Source organism: Echeneis naucrates, chromosome 23 (genome assembly GCF_900963305.1).
Source record: "Echeneis naucrates chromosome 23, fEcheNa1.1, whole genome shotgun sequence".
Lineage (NCBI taxonomy): Eukaryota > Metazoa > Chordata > Actinopteri > Carangiformes > Echeneidae > Echeneis > Echeneis naucrates.
This window is the reverse complement of record NC_042533.1, coordinates 13,210,996-13,233,929: the sequence shown is the minus strand read 5'-3', so window position 1 is coordinate 13,233,929 and position 22,934 is coordinate 13,210,996. Positions and strand designations below refer to the sequence as shown.

Here is a 22,934-nt window from a genome sequence, read left to right as displayed (position 1 = left end):
TGTTTTGTGCCCAGCTGAGCTGGGCTCACTTGAACAGACAGGAGCACAACCAAACTGTTATGGGTTTTTCTAGCCTGATGAGCATGTTTTGAAGCTTTTTAAAGGGGATGCATTGAGAAGAGACCTTTATCTTTATGTATGTGTGTATTGGACGGAAGCCATTTTGAATTTTGATTGTCCTCTCTTTGTTTAACGAGTGGGTTGGTTTTGCACACTTTGAGGTCAGGGTGGGTTGTAAATACTTAAGTCTTGCACAGTGAATCAAAGATGCATTCTGCCCTGTTGATGTTACAATATGCTTAACCCGCTGAGTAAATTATTGTACTATGAAAACAGAGAAAAAAAAAAGAAATGCAAAAACTTAACACGCTGTCAGAAACAGGTGTGTGTCTTGTGGTGATTGGATGTTTTGCCTATGCAGGAGGCATATGGTGTACAGTAAAAAAAATCAACTCTTTTTCAAGTCACTGACATCACAGACTGAGAACTAAAAATGGGCACTTTTCCAGTTTTCCCCACATTCTGCCAAAATATTCTCTGGATCCTCTCTGTCTTTAGGATGCCTGTTGTTCCTGTGAAGAACTTCCTCTCCAGACATTTTAACACCAAGCTTACTTGCAAATGTGAGGCTTAGCTGCTGGTGAGGCACCGAAGCTGACCCAACACCGTACTGTATACATTTACCAACAACCTACAGGTGCTACTAGTGAGTCGGAGCCCATCAGAGACCAACAAGTCACATTGTCACAACCTCAGGACAATCTTATCCTCTACAATCCTACCTGTGATCAGCTTCATGTGTCTCTGCAGCCAGGCCTCTGATGGTTCGCACATATTTCAGGCAGACTTTGCCAGCCTTGTGTCTGCAAGGACATGTAATTGCATGCTGAAGGGAGTAGTTACCAATGGTAGCAGGTTGCTCCTTAACTTGACTTGCACCCATGTATCAAACCTGAGCTTAGATGCCCCACATTTAACCCTGTCTGCTATTCTACACTCCTGTTGTTGGCCACTAGTTCCCAAGTTAGCAGAACTTTGACACCGTTAACAGTGTACACCATAGTGCTGATGATCAACTGGTAATTTTCTCCCACTTACGCTTTGCAGTTACATCTCAGTTGAAAACCATAGCATTTACTCTGGTTTGAGAGAAAGTTTTCTTTTTTGGGTGAAACATTTGTCCTTAAATGTTTTATATTTTGTACATTTGTATGTAACATATCATGTAAATAGACAGAGACAGTGATTTAACTCATCTGGAGGATTTTGTAGTCTTTGTAAAGCCCTAATAAATGGTATTTGGTGTCACAAGAACAAAAAACATGCTGGGTTTTTGTCTTCTGTGTCCGTTTGCGGGTATGTACTTATGTGCTCTGTTTATGGAGTGGAGGAGTTAAGAGCTCAGAAGTTAATAGTTAAAAAATGTACATAAGAAGAAAGAAATTAGAGACTAAAATAATAAATTATAATTGAATATATGACTATTGATTGAGAAAAATTTGTGAGTTACTTCACCGTGAAACTATACAGTACAAATCAAACCTTATATATTTAATTTCTATGGCTCAAGAGGACACCGAATGTTACTAAGGACAACAGAAATGAGCCTGAGTGTTCTTCAGCCGAAGTAAGTGGCTTAAATATAGTGCATTTCCAGATTGTAATAATGCTGTCTGGATTCTGTGGTGATGAATCCTCAGTGTCCAGAAACTGGCTCTTCAATGTGAAAGCAGTCTTTGAAAATGACACACAATGTCACAATCATTTCTGAAAATTTCCTCACAGTGCTGAAAATAGTCAGGTTTAGTCATTTTTCTATAGAAAACTAGCAAAGTTTTCTTGTTAGTTATAATTCTCATAAACTATAGTTCGTATTCCTCCTTTGTTTGTCTTTTCATGTAGACATGTCTTTTCATGTTTATTGTATATTGACATGATTTGAACAGTTAAAAGCATCATGTAAAGAGGCTGACTGTGTCTGGACAGGCCTCTGATGATGTCTTCCTGGCCTCTGCTGCTAAAGTATAAATTCATCAAAGAAAGGGGATGGCCGATAAAGAGAATGCAGAAAAGTTGATTTAAGTAAAAGTGGACAAAATCATGCAAGAGAGACGGTGTAATTAAAATGTCGGTAGAGGGTTAGGGTTAGGGTTAACGATATTTATTTATTTATTTATTGGGGGGCAAACTACATCATAGGTCGCACGTTCTCTTCCGGGAAGCTCGCGGCCGCAGCCGCCGTGAAGATGGGACGTAGCGCGGGTGGCATGGCGGAGTCAGAGGGAGAGCGGAGAATGTGTCCGTCCAAAGGAGCCCCGCTGTCCTTACCGCAACACCCGTACTGGTTTGACTTCTTGATATTCGTGCTCTTTGACGTCGCCTTGTTCCTCGTCATATACTTCTTGGTCCCCTAACTGGTGAGTTAGCACGGTTAGCAGCGGGCAGCTACGGAAGTTTAGAAACTATCCAACTGCTCCTGTTAGCACCGTTAAATGGCATTTAAAAAATGGCGACGCTCTTGGATTGTTCTTTTTTTTAGGGGAGAGGTGTCACATGTAGAGTTGACTTTCAGGTGAACTTTCTAAAGTCATCCAGCTTAAGTCCGTTAGGTATACACCCACCGGCCCTCGGTTATACTGTACATGAATCTAAAAACTACATATCCCAGAGGCGCTACACAAGCACGCTGTATGTGCGGATATCAATAGGTTTTCATGTGGCACACGCACAATACTTAGGGTTTTTTGGATGGGGACTGCTTGCTGTAAAACCAATAGCAGTCAAACTGGACATGTTGTGTACTTTCAGGCTCAGTATGAAGAGATCTCGATAACATCTTGTGTATTGACTGTATTTTGCCAAATTGATTATACATGAATCTCCACTATTATATAAATGTAATTCATATTAATTACAAATTAAAATAATGTATCTTCTTTTTGTACAGTTTCCTTAGGTACACGAGAAAATATACCAGCTTCTTTAGCTTCTAAATGAACAACCTTTTGTCACTGAATTATGTTTGTCCACTAATTTATTGGTCAACTAATCTTTGCAGTTCTTTGTCAGATTTCTTCATAAACTCCTGTTGATGGGGAATTTTGAGTCTCAGTGACAAGCTGCACAACAACATACTGTTGTTACACAACATTTGTAGGCATGTCGTAACTCAGTGTCAACCATACCTTTGGATTTTTTCTTACCATTCCTGCTACTTGTTTGTTTGGGTTTTTTTTTCTGTTGTTCATACAGTTTAACATTTTTATTCCATGTGACTTTTTTTTTTTTTTTTAACAGGTTTGTCCTCTGTCCTCTGGAGCTTCTGGAGCCTGAGGACATGGAGTCCGACCCCCTCCTCCTGCTGTCGGGAATGCTAACCAAGCTTTGACTGAAATGTCGCTGTATTGTTTGAAATAACATCTCAAGCTTTGAACAAGGAACTACAAGTTTTATCTACGCGGGATCCAGCTTTATTTTCAGAAATACAAAACACAAATACTCTTCCCCGCTCTGCCTGGCAGCCAGACATTGAAGACCGCCTTTCTTCATGGATGGATTTGGGTTGTTGCGAGGGGAAAATTATATATATTTATATTTGTATCATTGAAAAGTTGTGATGGCATCATTGGGACTGAAAATGTATTTGCATTATCACTAAAGTGCTATTATAAGTGTTACCATCACTATAAATGTTAACAGTAGAGCAGGCCTATTTTTGATGAGGTGGTTGTAGAGGCTAAGCCAACGCTTTAAACCACTGAGGTGTATATCGACTGGAAACCTACTTGACGCAGCTGCTTTTCCAGATGCCAGGTACCTGATAAGTGAAAGTCCACTTCACCGGTCTTTGTGATACTTGTAATATTTTGTGTTAATATTATCAAACTTACATCTTACAGCATGGTGCAGATTAGCATATACTGGCTGTTCATCAGGTGTGTTTCCTCCTTCCCCACGAAAACACACCTGATGAACTAACAAAGGTTGCAAGACTAAATAAGCCACAGCATCAAGTGAAACCACTTAACACCCATCACCCCACAGTCTGCTCCTACAGTGGTTGTTAACAGAGTCAATAGGAACATGAGGCCATTGTATCACATTTTATTTTAAGTAGTTCAGTCAAGTGTCCGTGTTTTAAGTCCTGGAAAGAGAGGACCAATCTCACATACTATGTGTGTTCTGTCATAAACCATTTGTTACTCCAGTGAGACACCAGAGGAACAAGGTTATACTTATGCACTTTAAAGACCAATGTGTTGATCTGGAACGTGATTGAAGCATATTAAAATGCTGACTTCGAATAAAGTGTTTTATCTACCTGCTGAATGGAGGTATTGGTTGTAGTGTTCTGTACAGATTTCTGCCAAAGCATAGTGATTGTAGTGTTTATCATTTGTGCCTTTTTGTGTGTGTGATCAAGTCTTATCCTGTAATTTCAACTTTGCTTCTTCAAATATACTGTGGGGTGTGCTCACCAGTACTGGGTTCACCACTTTGTCTCCGAAACTGGGAATAGCTGTCCTAATCTGGAGGATTTTCCCTCTTCTGTATTGCTGGTCGATCAACTTCATTTATCATTTTTAGGGAGAGAGAACGAATTCTCAGGGTCTACTTTTGCTCCTCAACCAGCTCCAGAGGGTTGTGAAAGACTGGATTACCAGCAGGATCTGACAGTGCTGACCACTGCACCCTGAAAACTGAAATCGTTAAGTATAAATCCCCTTCTATTGATCTAATTGGACTGTTTCTTTAGCAGCATAAATCATCTGTTTCCATTTGGTACATTTTTCCATGTAACGTAAAGAACTCAGTTGCTCTGTTCTAGTGTGCAGTAGAGCCATGTTCCTGCTCTTAGAGATTTTCTTTTGCCAACAGTTTAGTGTCCACTTTTTAATTGTATAAAGTGTTTTTGCTTCCGTTTGTGTTTTCATCCAAGCGTATAATTGATCATTTGCTCAGATAGTTACGTGTTAACTGAAATGAGAAAAGTGAAGTTGTCATCTTGTGTGTGTGAGAGAAAGAGAGAAGCAGAACAGACTCTCCTGCTCAGTGAATTATCTCAGGCACTTTCTTTGAGTGTGAGGCAGCAGCTCACACACCGCCAGTCAGCTGACTGTTCAGGTGACCACTATCACATGGTTGTCCTACAGGTTTGCTGTGTGCCAACATTACCAAGTGAAACTCAGCCCGTAGTTTCATAGTTTCTGGCGTCGGGGTAAATGAAATGAAATGATCTTTCTGTGTGTGTGTGTCCATTGGCACAAACAGGCATTTTTATTTTGAAACAAGCGACACGTTTCCGCTTTGGAACCGGATACCAACAAACAGAGTGTACCTTAGTGTAGGTTATTGGTTTATGAAGACACTCTGTATTCATGTGTTTTGAAGATGGAAAATACTGTCACTTCCCATCAAATGGAAAACACAGGTCCGTTTCATGAATTGTCGAAACTAACAATGAAAGGGCTGTTTTTGCGTAGTGTCGTTAGCTCTGCTGTTAGCCTTAGTTAGCCCCAATGTGTATGGCTAAATTAGCCAAAGTAAACGCAACTAAAGATGCGATTAGGAGTGAGTTAAATGCATTTCAGCAACATTTTGACTGAATGAGGTTGAACTTTATTCGTGATTCGGACAAGAGGTAAAACAGACTGCTTTTACTACATGTACCGCTACAAGAGTGCTATGCTAAATTAGCTCAGTAACTGAAGCTGTGTTTTTTTTATTAGCTCATGGTGTCTGAGAGCTGTGACACTTTGTCTGAGGAGATAAAGACTCAAAAGAGAGGCTAAGCACAAACTGAGCTGCTGTCTATCCTGTACAGTTTGTAAGCCGTAGATGATGGCTGTTATTAGTTTGTTGGTTGTAGCTGCTCTAGTTTCCAAAAACAGTTTACGGGTTCCACAACCTGACAGATTTGAAAAGCAGCTGGGAACCTGCACACATGAGAGGTAAATTCTACCAGAAGGCCATCGAGCAAGGAAAGAGACACGTATCCATGGTTCGCCACTGGAGGACGCTCACCTCTCTGTGTGTGTTTGTACAGATGTGTTCCTGCCACTGTCATCCCTGAGGCTGCTGATCCCCCCTCTGCGGCTGCTCTCTGCAGCCATGTGGCAGGCAGCTCAGCGTAGAGACGTTCTTGATTATGAAAAGCTGGATGAGTTCGTGTCACTGGTGACGGCCACTGTTCCAGACCTGCTCAGCTCAACGCAACGAGGCAAGCTGCTTCTTCGACTGAGATCCAGAGTGAGTCAGTGGATTTCAGTGGAAGTGAAGTGACAGGAATGTCCCTGTAGTACTTTGTTGATATATAGTTCACGTAGTCTTGCTAACAGGTGACTTTTGTTTTCTCTCAACACCATTTATCTCAGATTATTCTCGAACTGTGCAGAAACGAGGAAACTGCTAACATTCTGTGTATACAGCCTCACCTAGAACGGATTCGCCCCCCAGGGTACACAGGGGTAAGTGAGAGTGGTTATTACTACTCCAGCTGACAACATGTAAGTGTTGTTACTTACACAGGAAGTTTGCTGACATTGTTTGCCGATGGTCTCAGTAATAACAACTGTGTATTTCAGAGTGGAGATGCAGAGGTGGATGCAGAGGAGGCTATTTTTGTGGAGCTCATCCAAACTCTTTTGAAAGACCCAGCAGAGAGAGAGCATTTTTACCAGGCAAGACACCTTCACGTGGAGCCCAACTGGCACCCCCAGAGACATTCTTTATCATGTGATGAACTGTTTTCTTTAATGATATGAACCCACAGTTGGAGTTTTGTCCTTTACAGGAGGTTTTTCCAACAGAATATGGTCTCAGCTATGACACAGATATGCAGCTCTTGGTGTGGGAGTTTCTGTCCAAACTGGAAAAGCTTCTACCTGTGCCAGACCTTGGTCAGGTAGGACATGAAATGACTCCCCACTGTACACAAATACATGTACAGTGAGCAGTCATATACAAGTCAACATTATTTTCTGATTAATGACCCATGAAACACTGTGGCCTGGAGTTAGCTTAACATCCTTGCTCTGTGAGCAGACAGTTTCATGGCTGGCATCCGCCCCCTCTGTGCTGAAGGACTGCCTGCAGGTCCTCTCCAGCCCTGAGGACCTGAAGTCTCTCTTGCATCACCACAAATGCCTTGAACACCTCGGGACACAAGGTAAAATAAATGCATGTTAAAAAGTTAAAGCGACAGAATCAACCGCCTGTGAGCAAAATAACAGTCAAAGCCTTTATTTGTACCAGATCACAATGTGTCACAAGTTTTGCAACTGGCCTTGTTGTCTTTAGTAGCAGCTGTTGTTCTGTAAGATTCTCCATTCCAATGCTACCACTGTCTTTGCTGCTTCTCATTCAAAGTATTTTCTGTATCTAATGCCAAACCTGAGAGTAGACAATTAGTTGGAGTAGAAATGTTTGTGTGTGGTTTCAGGTGTGTTACTATGGATAGATTTTCTAATGGTCTTAAATTCTCATCTGGACAGAGATTGATTTGATCTTAAAATTAAAACATAGTCTGGCTCTATCCAATATGTCTGATATTTGCAAAGTCTTACCAGGTGAAGTGACACTTCTACAGAGCAACTGCAGACCAAAGTTTTATTATTACAGACATAAGCATGACTGTAGACATTTAGTTGCTTTCCTGTTGCTCAGGTATTTTACGTGGATGTAGAGCTTAAAGTGAGGAATGTGAAAGCACATTCTCATATTAAAAAACTCTTTGTTGTCAGAATAGGTGTGAAGCCTCATTTGGGTATCTGAATTCTGCATTGTGCATGAAACTGTCTTAAAATGGCTATGTAGACACCACAGGATATATATTTGCCTGTATTTGTTTTAAACAAAAAATCGCTCTCTAATTATTCTTTTCATTTTGCATAGGCACCATTGTGGAGATGTCCACCCAGGTCTTTACTTGCTCCGAATGTCCATTCTTCCACATGCAGGAGTCGTACCTGCTGCAGCACATTGAACATAGTCATCCAGAACACTACAGCAAAGTTAAGAAGGCGGCAGAGATAGCTGAGGCTCCCAAGAAGAAGGTCCAGTTACCCCAGTTCCCAAAGCCTTTCCCCATCCACGACAGGCCTGACCCTCACATGTGCCATGAATGTGGCAAAAGTTTTACTCGTGCCTCCGACCTGACCCGACACCAGCGGACCCACACAGGTGAGCGCCCATACACCTGTGAACAATGTAAGAAGGGCTTCAAGAACTCCTGGGATCTGACCAGACATCAGCGTATTCACACTGGAGAACGACCCTTCCTCTGCTCTCAGTGTGGAAAACGGTTCACACAGATGGGCCTACTCAAACTGCACTTTGAGCGAACCGCCTGCGGCCAGACATGCAACCCTCTCTTAGACTCAACAACAGAGGTTAGCGTAGGGGAGGAGCCCCCAGAGAAAAGCGGTGGTCAGTACAAATGCCAGAAATGTGGCGAGAGCTTTAGTAGCATCCTGGAGCGGCTGAGACACAGACAAGGGCACATGGTCAGACGTCAGTACAAATGCTCCCAATGTGAGAAGATCTACAGCCGAGCATCAGACCTCAAGAGACACCAGATGAAACACACTGGTGAGCGACCATTTTCCTGTGAGTGTGGGAAAAGATTCACACATGTATGGCTTCTCAACAAGCATCAGCAGATACATACCAGGGAGCGTCCATTCCCCTGTTTGCAGTGTGGAAAGAGCTTCACACAGCTCCAGATACTTAACAGGCATCTATTGACTCACAATGGCCAACGACCTTTCCAGTGCTCCCACTGCGAGAAGAGCTTCACCCAGCTGGCCAGCCTCACACGCCACGAGAGGACCCACACGGGTGAGAGGCCATACCCCTGCACTGCCTGTGAGAAGACATTCCTTACACAAGGAGAGCTGGGCAGACACCAGCGAAGCCACAGCAACTTCAGGCCATTCAGCTGCTCACAATGCCCGAAGAGCTTCAAAACCAAGCGTGCTCAGAGCGAACACCTCAACACACACACAGGGGAACGTCAGTTTGCATGCACACGCTGTGGGAAGAAGTTCGCCAAGTCAACCTCACTCATCCGGCATAACCTGACTCACACAGGAGAACGACCCCACCAGTGCTCTCAGTGCGGGAAGACCTTTCTCACTTCTGGTGAGCTGCTCCTCCACAAGCGGATCCACACTGGTGAAAGGCCTTATCCCTGCTCGTACTGCGAGAGAAGATTCAGATGCTCCTCTGACCTCAACATGCACATTCGAACACACACCGGGGAGAAGCCACACAGTTGTCTTTTCTGTAAGAAGAGCTTCTCTACATCCACGAGGCTGAAGAGACACTTGCGAACACACGTGGAGAAGGGCATAGTTGTGGAATCATTTCATCTTTGACCTTAAGTAGCTAATTGATTTATTTCAACATGATGTTGGGATCATTAAAAAATAAATGTGTTCATCAGTTGAATTGTTTAATTTATTTCCCATAATATTAATGCATAACAGTGTCAGTGTTTATGTCTGGTTTTGTGAATTTTTATTTAGTTGGTGCTTGATGACAATTATCAGTTAAAAACAAAAATATAAAATGATGATGTCTTTGTCCAAAGCAGCTTTGATGTTCAGCCTCCAGAGGAAGAGAGTTAGACATCCTCTCTTGCATGCAGATGCCTGGGGGAAAATGTTGACGACAAAAAGGAGATTCTTCTTTCAGGTAGGTCCACCAAAAGCGACTAACTATGTATTCTTGGGTGCTGGGAATATGAAATTATCCAGTTATTCTTCAGTTTTTGAGATATTATCATTGCTGTTAAGGGTTCTTTAGCAGATCCTCACCTCAGAATTAATTGGACCTAGTTTTGCAAAGGGTTAGGTTAGATATTTTAAATTGTAGGGAAAACACTGAGAGGAGGAGAATGTGAAGGATGAGCATGGTAAAGGAGAGTTTGAAGAGTCATAAAACTGACAAAAGTCAATGAGTGAGGCAAAGAAGAGACAGAGGTACAGAGAGAAACAGGATCAGATAACAGGACAAGTTGTTCAGAGGAAGCAAAAAAAAAAACAAAGCTTAATTGCGGTGATGAGGTGGCAAGTGAAGTCCTGCAGAGCGAGGGAGAGTGCGGTTTAGAAACAAAATACAAGTGATCAGAAACAGAAGGAGAGGTGGTAAAGAGAAGCACAGGCTCCTTAAAGACAGGGCTAACGAGGACTACTCAGATCTCCAAGGTGAGTTCTTGCATGACTTGATTTTTTTTGTGACTATTCATAGCTCATATACTTAAGTTTTAATTAAATCCATATTATTAATTAAAAGTCGTTTTGGATCTTTGGTGACTGATGTTTGTCTCATGTTACATTCAAGAGAAGGATGCCTGTGATCCACTCAAGCCCTTAGAGGACATTGTTGGTCTATGTCCATGACAAGCTAGATTTTACTGATTCTTAATGACACCAACTGACAACAGGAAGATATTTTTTAAAGATGGTTTTGGGCCAATGATAAGCCGCAGGTAAGCTCAGGGAAAAACACAATTATTGATCAAATCGTAAAGCACAATTTAAATCTTAAACACATAGTTGCCAATAATTTTGACTTTGATCACATTTGAATAAGATAATGTCTGCCTCCCTTGCCACACATTTCATGTGTAAATGAGTTGTGAACTGTCCCATCACTTTAGCATTGCCACTGATTAAAAGTGTTTTGTTCTATAGTTTCTAATCTGTTAATCATCTTCCAACATCTCAAGTGAGTTTGGGCTTTTAGACATTTTGAGAGTTTTTTGAATTTGTTGCTGACGTGGTTGTAAAATATGACAGATGTTTAAATTGAACTGAAGACATACATTTTCTTTACATATAAAGGCTCGTACTCATACACTAAATATTGCTTTGGCGTTAACTGACTTCACCTCTGATCATCGTGAATGTGATATTTTTCATTCTGCCTTTAGGTCCAGTGCACTATGAACTGTGCTCTCCCAAAAAAACAAACATCACATTTTTTCCTTTCTTTCTTTTCTCAAATGCAGATGCTTATTATTTAGCCCAGAGCACATGCGAGCTTTCCCAGGTTGATCTATTTTTTTCAATATTCCCGTCTCTATAAATACATGCCCACCTCAAAGGCAACCTTAATTGTGCTTCATATCACCTGTAATGATGAATGAAGTCTGACTTCACTGCCTTTTACATTTTAAGTATAGTAACTAGGAAACTGACACGTGTTTTTAAAGACACGTTTTCCTCAAATAAAGGCTCTCTATCGTTTACTTACATAACTGCTACCACGTGGTTTTCACATGGGTAATCATTTTAACATGCGCGCATAAATATCTAAATTTCCTCCAAGTTTCCCGCCGGACCGCTTATCTGCAGGGACTTCCTGTCCCACCCACATTGTCGTGTCGCTTCCGGGTGGCCACACAAGTCTCATCCAGCGAGTTGTCGTTATCTAAACGCTGTAAACAAAAGTTACTGAACGGTTTATCTCCTCCGACACGTTCGACAGAAAGACATGCATATCAAAACAGGTAAGCCTGTATAACTTTTTTGACACAATTGATTCAAAACTGTCTACTTCCGGCCGTGTTATTTTTGTTATTTTTCCGTGGTGTTAGCAGCGTTGCTAGCGCATCGATAGCAGCCTGCTCGGTGCTTTTGAATGGGGGGTTACGAAACTTTGACTTCGGCTAACGAGCTAGCTAGCTTTAAAGTCATGGATGAGTTCAAATGAAGCCTTCCCCTCAATGGCAACTATTATCGCTGAGACGTAGTCGGACCGCGTCAATCTCGACAGAGCGCCGTAGGAATAAAATGGTCGAGTTTAATTCGCCGCCCAATGACTCTGCTAATTAAAGTTTGCTAACACCGGCGGTGGCTGCCAGCGCCGCAGCCACGAAGCAGATCTCACATAACCAGAAAGATAATGAAGAAAACGGGATACTCACAAACCCGTAAATCTACACAGACAGCGGATTTCTCGAAATTTCTATTTGAACGGCACGGGTTGGCCCGCTGTTGAACTGCCTCACACGGGTCCCTGAAATGTGGCGCTGAGGAGCGGGCACGCTGCTCAGGCCGGGTGTACTCCACGATCGGGTCAGTGTTGCCCCATATCTGCGTTATACCCTACAGCCCGATGAAGCTACCGTCCCCTAAATACTTCGATATCACGTTTGATTGAAGAGTAATCATGTGACTGAAAATGTGCATGTAACCAGAAACTAGATTAGTCATTCAGGATATAAAAAAAAATAAAAATAAAATCAGGCGGTAATCCGCCCTGTAAAATGTTAGCTAACCGTGAGAAACGTCGATGTTTGGTTGTTGGGAGAGGCTGGGGTTTCGCCTCCATGTTTCTTGTTTTGTGACACTCCCAGTGACCAGAGAGAAATGACACAGTTAAAAAGTTGGAGTTGTCGCTTGTTTTTAGCGTAGTGTATGACTCTTGTCGCTAAAATTGATGGTGATAAATATTATGTTGAATTGTATAACACATTTTTCGAGCCACACAACACTGGAACAGTTTTGGGCCTTGTAATGTGTCATTCCCATTCTGTCAGCAAAAACAGATTGAGCTGTTTCATTCCAGCTGGTTAAATTTTTTCATTACTTACTTCATCACTTAGGCAGAACATTGTCAGTTAACAGGGAACTGTCATTCTGCCTGAACTCAGCTGGAACAGTGAAGTCATATGACAATGTGTCATTCTTGATTCTTATTCATATAAGAATATGAAGCAGATCCAAGATCCTTTATGAACCAATGTTAAGTGAAGGATCTGCAGTGAGTGAAATTGTCAGTGAGAATCTCGTCAAATGGGTTTTAGAAAAATTAGGCTTTGTCAGAATGTTTATCTTAACCACCTTATTTTCCAACAATAGTCAGATATATGTATATATGTAAAGCCTGGGACCATAGCAGACAAACATGTGAATGCCTCTGTTCCAGGTACATGGGAAGCCAACAACACTGTGTGTGAGTCCGATACGTTGTGTGACCCAGCAGTCCTCGTTTCAGCCACTAACTCAGAGCCTCATATTCGTAATCGTCGCCTGTCCCCTGGCTCGGGAAACTGTGGTGGCGGTGGAGGTGGAGGCTGCATCTCTGGAGGTGACCAGCAACATCATCAGCTTTCCCCGGAGAGTGACCTGACTGGACCAGGTCTAACACACAGCTTCAGCTTCCGCAGGGAAAAAGAGCGCAAGGGTCAGCAACACAAAGGTCGCAGCCTCCGTAGGGAAAGCCACAAGGGGGTCAGTCGAGCAACTGAGCGTCCACAAAAAGCAAACCAAAAGGAGAGGTGGGTGGAGGACAGTCTGTCACTGCTCAAGCCCCCGCCTGCCTTCCCAGTGCAGGACAGCCCTGCCAAGCTGCAGCCTGCTGTAAGCTACGCTTCCAAGGTGAAAGCGGGGGCAGCAGGTGGAGCGCTGGAGGAGGACCGCCCCGCCATCGGCGTGCTGCTACAGAACCAGTGGGGCCTCAGTTTCATCAGTGAAGTGAGGCCAATCACAGAGGGTTCCAGCCCACGCCCTGCTGCAAATGCCCTCCCACCTCAGCCTATAGACGCTAAACAGACAGAAGACCTACAGGTCGACACAGTTCTCACAGTCCAGGTTCCTGAAGAAACACCAGTCACTACCTCTGTCACCCCAAACACACGCCCAGAGGTGGACGAGGGCAACGGGAAACTGCTGCTCAGCTGTCGCCATCTAGTGGAGGCTTTTAACTATCACAATAGAGGTGAGCACAACAAGCAGTTTATAAGGCACACTTCTGTTTTGTTTTTTTTTTACCTCTAATGATGACTATATATTTTATTTTTTCCCCCCATAGAGTGGAATTCTACCTGTAACAGACAGAAAAAGGGTAAGTTGATCTGTTGGCTTCTCCAGCTTTAGTTGCTATGAGCGTTTTGTAGTAATAGCTTTCAGTTGTATAGTGATTTCACATAAATTCTATAGGTCCTCAAAAAAATGAGAAAACTAAATCTTGTATTTGTCCTGTTCAGTTATTGCAGCCAGTGCTGAGTTTGATTGAATTTCATCTGATCAATCCTGTGTGGGTCAGAGCAAACAGACAGATTGTGTAATTACCAGCTCTCTGTGAATAGCCAATGTGGCCAAAGTCTCTTTGATTTATCAAACCAATACACCATCTTTGACATTTTAAAGTTTGCTTTTGTTAGTTTCCTTGCTTGACATTTTGTTCTGTTTGTTTTCCAGATCCAAAAAGGATTGTCTGGTATACGGACACCCAGGAGCACCCAGCCTAGCAGTGTGAGAAACCAAAAGTTCTATATAAGTACATACAACACACGCCTACATGCACATTAAAACACGTAAAGATGGACAACTTTTTGAGTCCCGTTCACACACTGCACTCAGGATGATGTCTTCACGCAAAGCCACACTGAGACACTTTGGACTAACTCCTCTGAGATCTTACAGCAATGGACTTTTTTTAACGCCTTACAGAGAGCCTGCCTTAATTAATCAAACATGTTGTCATCACCTCTCATAACCTTTAGCTTGTATGTGTAGAGCTGGTCTTTTAAAAAAAAAAAACAATCTGAGGAACTGTAACTTAATTTTCCCCCTTTTTTGAAAGCTGTAGTTTTAGCAATATTTTCTTTTTCCTCTGTAAAGCGAGTGGTCAATCAAGCACTTTGTTAAGAATCTGTTGTGACCAATCCTTGTGTGCGAGAAGCCCTCACCAGAGTGATTTTTTTTTTTTTTTTTTTTCCCTTTTCCCTTCCCCCACCACCCCTCCATTGAACAGGTCTTTTACCTGTGAGTTTTATGGTTCATGTTTGCAGGACTTCTGTATCTGTGTGTTAAGTTTACGTAAGGGTATAGTCAAAGGCACAGTAGAGTTTGCCCTTTACCCCATCTTAATGCTGTGTTCATTTTTGTTTTTATTTGGTTCCCTAATCATCTGAATGTGTTATTCATGAATCCATAAGGGATCTCACTGTGTCCAGTTTATTGATTTTTTTTTTTTTTTTTGAAAGAATTTATTGAATAAAAAAAATTTACACTGGAAAAGGAGAAATGTAAATCAACAGTATTGCTCAATAAAAATTATTAAACTTGATAAGTTCCATTTAAGTTCTTTTTAGTCAATATGTTCAGACATACTGCCGCCAAACTGTCCATGAAACTGAACAAAAAGCTCCAGCCTCTCCCTCTATTAGCCAGATTGAACCCTGCTTCATGTGACCTTTATATAAAAATGTAGTTTAGTACTGTAAGCAATACAGACTTCTGAAAGTGTACGCAATACAATTTACAGTACTGTAAAATTAGCAACTGCAACTCCAAGCCTACCCTAACAGCTGACCTATGAGCATAGATGCTGAAAGTTTGTTGGTTTCACTTACTTACATACTGATATCTTAGATCTTTGAATCTTTCAGAGTTGCGCTCAAAGGGCACGCTGTACAGCTCTTTTGTGATAAGTCATGCGTGGGAGGACATGGACAATAGTTGACAGACACACTGATGATTCCATCAAAGTTGACATTGTCTTCAATCACTGCTTGATCTCAGAGTTGGATGGCATCATTTTGAAGGACCGTGCCAACAATGAGTGCTTCTTGTTGTTGGTAGAAAAGCAGTCCTCCCACTCTCCTTTGGTTGTCTTTCTATTCTACAAACGAGAAAGTGCACTTATACATGTACAGCCAATAAAAACTGTATTGTAATGAACATTACTGTACTTGTAGTGTGCTGCATGTCAAATGTTGTACAACAGGAAACAATTACCTGTTCACTGAATGTCCTGGTGATCGTGGCCAGACAATCTCCTCAAATTGGGTTGGACTCTTTGTCATCCCATGAACAAAGACATGGTGTACAATAGTCGCCTGAATTTCATCAGGAATAATTGTTCTTGGTCTTCTTTTGCCTCTTCTATGTCCACCACCACTCAGACGAACTCTGCCTCTGTACGTTTCCATCCATTGTAGATGGATGCACATGTGCCACCTGGGCACTTTGAACTTTTATCCTGCCCAATTCAGCTGATCACATCATTAGAAACGTGTATTAAATTTTGAGCTGTTGTGTGTAAACGATGACAGCTGTGTTGGAGTTGTGTTCACATTTTGCCATTGTTGCCATTGTTTACAATTTTGCAACACAAGTGTATCATGGTGTGAGATGTGTTTTCTGACTGAGTGTGTGTTTAAGGTTCAGCATAAGAGCAGATGAGTTTTGCAAATTCAGTCTAAGTACCTAAACAGTGTTTAAGGTTTGGTTTTAGCACTTGTGAAAAACTGTAAACAGGATTTTGGCCTGGCCTCGAGCCCATTCCTTCCTACTGATGATAAATCTTTGCAAACAGGTCCCTAGTCATAATGACTTCTTTTCTCAAAAGGTCCGGTAACAGCTGGGAACTGAAACGTTCAACAAATGTTACTCAAACTGGAGGAAATGCCGCAGCAGGACTGTCTGATAGTTTGGATACACATAGCATGTTAGCAGGAGCAGCTCTATGTTAAGTTTGTTTCTTTAATAATGGCATTTCATGACAATTAGACAAATACAGAATATCACCAGACTTAACCAGTATCTACAAACCTCCCAGGAGATCTTCAAAGCTAAATGCTTCATGTGAAGCATGAACTCTTTGATGTCTTGTTTTTGAAGAGTCCCTGTAGAGACTGACTATACAGCCCGCCTGTCATAACAGATCTGCTACAACAACATATGTAGCACCAAAATGTCCAGTCAGTCCCTCCACGTCACCTCCACTTCATCTGTTCTATATCTGCAACCGGACAAACATGGAAATCAACACAATGAAGTGGGCATTTCCAGGATTTCTTATTTGGATGAGTAAAGACTGAAATATTCTGCTCTCTGATTATCGTAAATCTGTACCTATAGCTCAAGCTCCATCAATTGACCAATAGATAACAGGAAACCACACCTGATAGACAAAGTAAAATGGCACAGTGAACTCTACCTCTGAGTGATCCACGAGTCTTCCAGTTCTGTCACTTTACCGGACCGAAACATCTCCCAGCCGGCCTGAGCAATCATTGCTCCATTGTCTATGCAGAACCTGTGGCATAAAGAGATGGGTGTGTTATCTGGACTGGACCTGGCAGACTGGACTCTCAGTCTATTTCAGGAATTCATCACTGGGTTGTTTACTTCCCTCAGTGATTGTATTTCTAACAGGAAACACACAAATCTTTCCCATTTACTACACATCATACACACTTTACATTACTGCTCACTATTCAGCGAGGCATTTGAAAAGAGTTCAGCTGTTTTAAAAGCACTGGCAATCAACATGTAGTGACAGGTGGAAACTGCTTCTGCTGTGTAACCACTGTCTGTTTAGATGTTTCTGAACATTGTTTTGATTGTTCAGTCATGCAGACTTCAAATGTGTTTGTACTTGTAGTTCACTGTCAGTGACCTAAGTTTGTCTACAATAACAGTCGATGTTCAGTGATAAAATATGAAACGAATGCATATAACAAAAGAAAATCAAACTTGAAATGCATTTAAAGTAGCTTCAGCAGTGGTTTGTATCCCTGACTGATATAAATAATATCAAGACACAAGACACAGTATGATTATATCTTCCAGTTGGCAGCAGATTGTCCAGCTCAGAGCTGTTGTTGGGCGTGTTGCTAATCCACTGTTTCCACAGCTGGCCATGAAAAGCCTCAGGACCGGACTCTACTGACACCTATGCTTTATGCTGATTGTATGAGAGTAATTCAAATGTCCCAGCAGCCTTTCCAGTCTGGGCGGATCTGAAACAAACCACTGTAATTTGGCATTTATGTGTGGGTGGACTTCTTTACCGTTCATCTGTGGCAAACAGCTTGGCTCCTCGCTCCTGACACATTACCCCCATCATCTCCTGCAGACGCAGGTTACCTGCACAGGAAACCAGAGAAGACTACAATGTAAACACACACCAGACCTTCTGGTGAAATCAGTGTGAAGTTTAAACAGTCCCCTGTGTCTGTGTGGCAGGGCACATTCACATGTGGCTAGACACTCAGACAGTAATAACATTTACAAACAGTTAAAAATTACATTACATTGTGTACATATCATTATCAGAGGGAGCAAAGGGTGCATGGATGTTTCCTAAAACACGAAGCAGTGAGATCAAAGAGTTGAAATTATCTTACTGACCATTTTGAAGTTTATGTTTTGGTAAATCTAAATGTTGGCAAAACTGAATATTTATACATAATTATATTGCCGGATGGCAGAATCCACAAAATAAAAGCTTGATTTAATTTAGAACACAGATAGACTTGATTCAATGTTTAAATGTAACATTACATTAATATTATTTTTTAAAGAAAAGGTAAATATGGCAAAATCCACAAACAAAAATAGATCTGGTAATTTCACTTTTGCTTCCACAGCAAAAGTAAAAGAATAAAAATCTGTCTCTTTTTCGGTAAAAAAACAGGAAGAATTGTGTGTGCTGTGAATCTGATAACACATCTGCAGTTTGCTTAGTAGAAGGAATGACACCATTTGTGTTGTCAGAAGTCACTTTTCCGAGGGATGGCGCACAGAGAGAAAATAGAAAGGCCTGTTCCGTTAAAGGCAAAGAGCAACCCTGACACTCACACTGTGACTCCAGTCCATTTCACAAGCACGCAATTACCATACAATACCACACTGTACACAGTCTCCTGAGCTCCTGTATTGTACACTTGTCCCTGTTTGACTCACAATTGGCTGCTGAGATTTTTATGGTTACTGAGACGTGCACCTGAAGCCCTGTCTGCAGCCACAGGAAATATCACTGACCCAGATAAAAACAGACACACCCAGAGGCACAAACACTGACTGCATGTTTTTGTTTTAAACAGGGACTATATTTGTTGGAGTGGATTTTCCCTTTAACCTTCTCTTTGTGATCTGTACTTACAGCCAACACCACCAACAATGAGGACTTCCTGGGAGCCACAGTGAGCCATTGCCCTCTCTGTGATTTCCACCAGCATGGTGAAAAGTGTCTCCTGCAGAGAGAACAGGATTCGCTTGATGTCCTGATTACAGCAGTAGCCATTAGCTAAAGAACATGATCACTTGGCAGAAAATGAACCGGCACATATTGTGATAGTGGAATATCAGTGCAGGCCTTATCAGGATAGTATCAGATTTTTAGTCTTCCAGACACCCCAGATCTTATCACTGCATTCTTTGAAGACTGTCATGAGGCTCTGAGGTTTGGAGTCGCAGCAAGAATCAGAGCCTCTTACATCTTTTTATAACTTGCAGAACACGTGGCACTGGCCCAGCACAGTGTTAACAGACTGAGCATTTCCTTCTTCATACCTGCAGTGAGAAACACAGGTCCTCTGCTGTGCATTGACCAGAGCTCAACATCTTATGAGCCACTTCCTAAGAAAGAAAAGAAATGGAGTGATCATTAAGCAGAAGAATGATGATGTAATTGACATCAAACTAGAGCTGGTTTCAGGATTTCTGTATATCTACACAACAGAGCACCCTACTCGCCTCAATGTAGGATAAGATCCCAGAAAATGAGACGTCCATTCCTTTCACAGTGTATGGTAACTCCACATACTGGCTCCCTCTGACAAGAAAATCCAGAAATTAAGCACACCATAAATCCCCCATCTGCCTGAGAGCTGTCCAGCAGACTATGTATGATCTTAAAATTAAACCATCACTCACTTCTTGGCCATCTGCTCTATGTTGTAACCTGGACTGGGGTCATTGGAAATCTGAGTGGAGAAAAAGATCGGGACAGAAGTATGAACACACAAACATCTCAAATACAATAAAAGGCAAATCTGCTGCTTTATTGATGACAAAAATGGCACAAACCTTTATAACTCTGGCAAACCTGTCCAGACAGTTGCCAACTGCAATGTCGATGGTCTCACCAAATATCCTATACCGTCGCTCAGAGTATGCAATAACCTGAATAGGAAGAATCGGAGAACAGTATAAATAAATGTGTGTCCAGTAATATAACTGGGAACTCAGTGAATGTCACCTACCTGTGTATTTCCCCCACTAACATAAAGTACGGTGGGGTTGTTGGCTTTGGTGATGAGTCGACCCATTTCTATGTGTCCAATACAGTGATTGACACCGAGGAGTGGTTTCCCCCAAAGCTGTGCAACTGTACGAGCCACCAGAGCCACTGTTACCAAGGGCGCCCCCATACCAGGACCTGGCATAGAGGAAGAACAATAAAGTGTTTTCCAAAGTCATTCTGTCTTTTTCCTTAGATAGACAATACCAAACAGCCTTTCACGTTACAGTTTTACCCACTGTGACATGTCAAGGGTCAACATCTGAAGTGTCAAAATGATTCCACATAAACAGCATAAAACATTGGCAGCTAGTACCTTCACTGTCCCAGTGACAAATGTTAAAAACAAATGTTAAATGTGTGAGTATACATACTTCATTTACAGCTCTGAAGTATGACACACAATCATAAACTGGACTAAGAGGAAAACAACCCTGAGCAGCCTTTTCCTACATTATCATAAACTTACACAGTCTGTAAAAGCACTGCACAACCCTGTGGGCTTAAACAGGATTAACACAGTGTTGGCTTACATTCTGGTCAAGACCATGAGGTTTCCAAAACTGTGGACATACGTGTCTTTCCAACCCTGAGGCCTTTTACAGACCTAAAAGGTCAAAGGGCAAACTGTGCCTCCTCCCAAGGACTCTGTAGGGTCTTCAGGCAAATACTAGGAATATCTATGGTGCTCACACTTGTAAAACTTGTTAAAGTTCAAGGTAATCAGGCAAGTTCATTCTTGCTTTGCTTGAAAACACTAGAGCTATGTTACCTTTGGTGTACGCCACACAGTCGATGTCTGCAGGCTTCAGCCCGGCCTGGTCCAGCGCCTCCTTCAGGACAGTCAGTATGACAGCACGGTGATGGCGAGCTGTGTCACTTGGCATAAAGCCTGATGGGTAAAATTACATTTTTTTTACCCTTGTAAAACTTTGACATTAAATCAAATGAAGATACTTTCAGTGTTTTAACATAGGTCAGACTTGCCTTGACCAGGAGGCGTTATGTAAGTCCGTCGGGGGTTAGAAAGAACTTCACCATCCCTGATGATTCCTATGCCAATCTTATTGGCACTGCCCTCAAAGCCGATCACGACAGTCATTGGACCTGAATAATAAAATATACGATGAGCGCAAATATTTTCTCTCTTCACGTAGAAGACCCAAGACCTATTGAAAGAGTAGCACTTTGTCATATTTCCAAAATAACTGATTTCTGATTATCAAGCTGTTATTCAGGATTTAGCCCGTATGAATAATGCCACTTTATATTACTTGGTTTACAGATCATTGTTTGATACCTGGACTGCACTCCAGGTCCACTTAGCAGAGGACCTCATAAATGTATATACATACTATGAGAGGAAATATTGACATTTTTCAGCAATAACAGAATCAAGTACATAAGACAGTTAAAATGAAACTAATACGTAATAATGGGAGGCACAGTAACACAATAGAATATAAATCTACATTACATTTATTGTTTGAAAAGACAAAATAACTTGATACCACTTGTTGAAGAGCTTAAGTTCTCTTCAAAGAGAGATGTATTCCACCTTTTAAATATATATTGTATGTCAAGGAGGCGGGCAGTACGCTGGTGGTTACTGCTGTTGCCTCATAACTAGAAGGTTGCACATTCGGTTCTGGGTTTTGGGTTTTGGGTTAATTTAAGACTCTAAATTGTCCCCAGGTATGACTGTGACTGTCAGTGGTTCTTCGTCTCTGTCTGTCTCTTTGTGTTGGTGCTGCAATAGACAGGTGGGATTGGCTCCAGAACCTCCCTGGACCCAGAAATGGATAAGCAGTAAAAGATGAAAGAATGTCTGGGAGGTCACTGGACGCAGTGGATACTGACTGCTAAAAATAACCTGGATAATGTCACGGAGGTTAGTTCAGCTTGGACATGTCAGATATTTAGTGGCATATTTAGATATTGAGTATATTTAGACGCTTACTCCATAACGAACTATAGACAAAAACACCTAAAGACTGATTCATAGCTCCATCGACTTGTAAATCCCCTGATTTTAAACAGGTGTAAAAATGACAAAAAAAACAAAGGAAGAATAAGATGGCATGATAAGGTGCCAAATCAAAAAGAGGAAATATGGAGTAAAATCTTTTGACTTCGTCAAAATGATCACGTCTGATGTTTAAGTTTGAATATATCCAGTCATTATCAACTTTGAAAGTCAAAAGTTGAGGTAACTGCGACATTTGACCTTATACACAATTTTATAGTAATAAGCATAATTGTAAATTATTGTCACGTTTTCTATTTGTATAACTTTCATTTGATTTTATGTGAGTGGGCATTTATGCATTATAATGGTGATAAAGATGCGATTATTAAATTGGAAACTGTACGATTTCAATTCAAAAGGAGCGGGAATACGGCACACAGGTCTATGCTTTGTTACCAACTCACATACAGCCACATTAGAGACAACACAGACACGCTTAACATTAAAAATAAAGCCAGCTGTGCAGGTGCGATGCTGCTAGGCTAACACCGACAACGCCTCTCTGTTTGAGACTAGCGTGTATTACCGATGGGTTGAGTGGTAAATAATAATAAATACACTTACCTGGCTTGATAATATCCACCGGTGCTTCACATTAATCCAAACAGGCCCCTTTCAATCTTTAAAACTAATGTTTAAATGTCTCAACTAACTTCTGCCACTCAACTCCTCCATTCGAACCTCGGAGGACCCACACTGGCGGCTAACCAGTTCGCCTAATAAAAAAAAGACTATTTATTCGTAATGTGGAAAAACATAAAATCGAAGCTTCCAGGTACTCTAATATACGTCAAAGCTGATGAGTTGTAATTTTTTATCGTGTTCTTTAAATTATAAATTAAAGCGTAGAATCTTTTGT

At 41.6% G+C, this 22,934-nt stretch overlaps 3 protein-coding genes and 1 long non-coding RNA gene across 7 annotated transcripts; 3 read left to right on the top strand and 1 right to left on the bottom strand.

The window, feature by feature from the left end:
• The first annotated feature begins 2,218 nt into the window (after nucleotides 1-2,218).
• LOC115037022 (uncharacterized) lies at nucleotides 2,219-4,329 on the top strand. Its single transcript, XR_003840438.1, has 2 exons — nucleotides 2,219-2,417; nucleotides 3,298-4,329. It is a non-coding gene; the product is annotated as an uncharacterized LOC115037022 (long non-coding RNA).
• Nucleotides 4,330-5,206: 877 nt separating this feature from the next.
• LOC115036854 (zinc finger protein 2 homolog) lies at nucleotides 5,207-10,568 on the top strand. Of its 2 annotated transcripts, none has more exons than XM_029495238.1 (7): nucleotides 5,207-5,431; nucleotides 6,047-6,249; nucleotides 6,375-6,467; nucleotides 6,585-6,680; nucleotides 6,794-6,904; nucleotides 7,045-7,168; nucleotides 7,894-10,568. In XM_029495238.1, the coding sequence occupies exons 1-7, from the start codon at nucleotides 5,392-5,394 to the stop codon at nucleotides 9,375-9,377; spliced, it is 2,151 nt and encodes a 716-aa protein (XP_029351098.1). In that variant the 5' UTR covers nucleotides 5,207-5,391; the 3' UTR covers nucleotides 9,378-10,568. The 2 variants fall into 2 exon arrangements, with proteins under 2 accessions (XP_029351098.1, XP_029351099.1); XM_029495239.1 differs by lacking the exon at nucleotides 5,207-5,431 and adding an exon at nucleotides 5,455-5,951.
• Nucleotides 10,569-11,383: 815 nt separating this feature from the next.
• Nucleotides 11,384-15,081, top strand: LOC115037044 (uncharacterized). Its single transcript, XM_029495507.1, has 4 exons — nucleotides 11,384-11,515; nucleotides 12,937-13,728; nucleotides 13,822-13,854; nucleotides 14,211-15,081. The coding sequence occupies exons 1-4, from the start codon at nucleotides 11,500-11,502 to the stop codon at nucleotides 14,258-14,260; spliced, it is 891 nt and encodes a 296-aa protein (XP_029351367.1). The 5' UTR covers nucleotides 11,384-11,499; the 3' UTR covers nucleotides 14,261-15,081.
• osgep (O-sialoglycoprotein endopeptidase) lies at nucleotides 14,977-22,763 on the bottom strand. Of its 3 annotated transcripts, none has more exons than XR_003840439.1 (13): nucleotides 22,640-22,763; nucleotides 21,034-21,153; nucleotides 20,819-20,938; nucleotides 20,009-20,184; nucleotides 19,833-19,928; nucleotides 19,680-19,729; nucleotides 19,500-19,578; nucleotides 19,317-19,382; nucleotides 18,907-18,997; nucleotides 17,813-17,888; nucleotides 16,957-17,055; nucleotides 15,753-16,758; nucleotides 14,977-15,636 (listed from the first exon to the last, which is right to left on the bottom strand). XR_003840439.1 is itself a non-coding variant. In XM_029495506.1 (12 exons), the coding sequence occupies exons 2-12, from the start codon at nucleotides 21,146-21,148 to the stop codon at nucleotides 16,719-16,721; spliced, it is 1,008 nt and encodes a 335-aa protein (XP_029351366.1). In that variant the 5' UTR covers nucleotides 21,149-21,153; nucleotides 22,640-22,763; the 3' UTR covers nucleotides 14,977-16,718. The 3 variants fall into 3 exon arrangements, 1 of the variants encoding a protein (XP_029351366.1); XR_003840440.1 differs by having other exon boundaries at nucleotides 14,977-15,631; XM_029495506.1 differs by having other exon boundaries at nucleotides 14,977-16,758.
• Between the last annotated feature and the right edge of the window lie 171 nt (nucleotides 22,764-22,934).

What these genes read in the sequence shown, in the direction of transcription:
- osgep (XM_029495506.1), bottom strand. Translation starts at nt 21,148, where the DNA reads ATGACTGTCGTGATCGGCTTTGAGGGCAGTGCCAATAAGATTGGCATA. An exon ending in ACCTGTGTTTCTCACTGCAG is followed by an intron (nt 18,998 to 19,316) that starts GTATGAAGAAGG and finishes TTCTCTCTGCAG; the next exon opens with GAGACACTTTTCACCATGCT. An exon ending in CATTGTTGGTGGTGTTGGCT is followed by an intron (nt 17,889 to 18,906) that starts GTAAGTACAGAT and finishes TTTCCTGTGCAG; the next exon opens with GTAACCTGCGTCTGCAGGAG.
- LOC115037044 (XM_029495507.1), top strand. An exon ending in TTTTAACTATCACAATAGAG is followed by an intron (nt 13,729 to 13,821) that starts GTGAGCACAACA and finishes TTCCCCCCATAG; the next exon opens with AGTGGAATTCTACCTGTAAC. An exon ending in CTGTAACAGACAGAAAAAGG is followed by an intron (nt 13,855 to 14,210) that starts GTAAGTTGATCT and finishes TTTGTTTTCCAG; the next exon opens with ATCCAAAAAGGATTGTCTGG.
- LOC115036854 (XM_029495238.1), top strand. Translation starts at nt 5,392, where the DNA reads ATGGAAAATACTGTCACTTCCCATCAAATGGAAAACACAG. An exon ending in CCATCAAATGGAAAACACAG is followed by an intron (nt 5,432 to 6,046) that starts GTCCGTTTCATG and finishes GTGTTTGTACAG; the next exon opens with ATGTGTTCCTGCCACTGTCA. An exon ending in TTCTTCGACTGAGATCCAGA is followed by an intron (nt 6,250 to 6,374) that starts GTGAGTCAGTGG and finishes CATTTATCTCAG; the next exon opens with ATTATTCTCGAACTGTGCAG.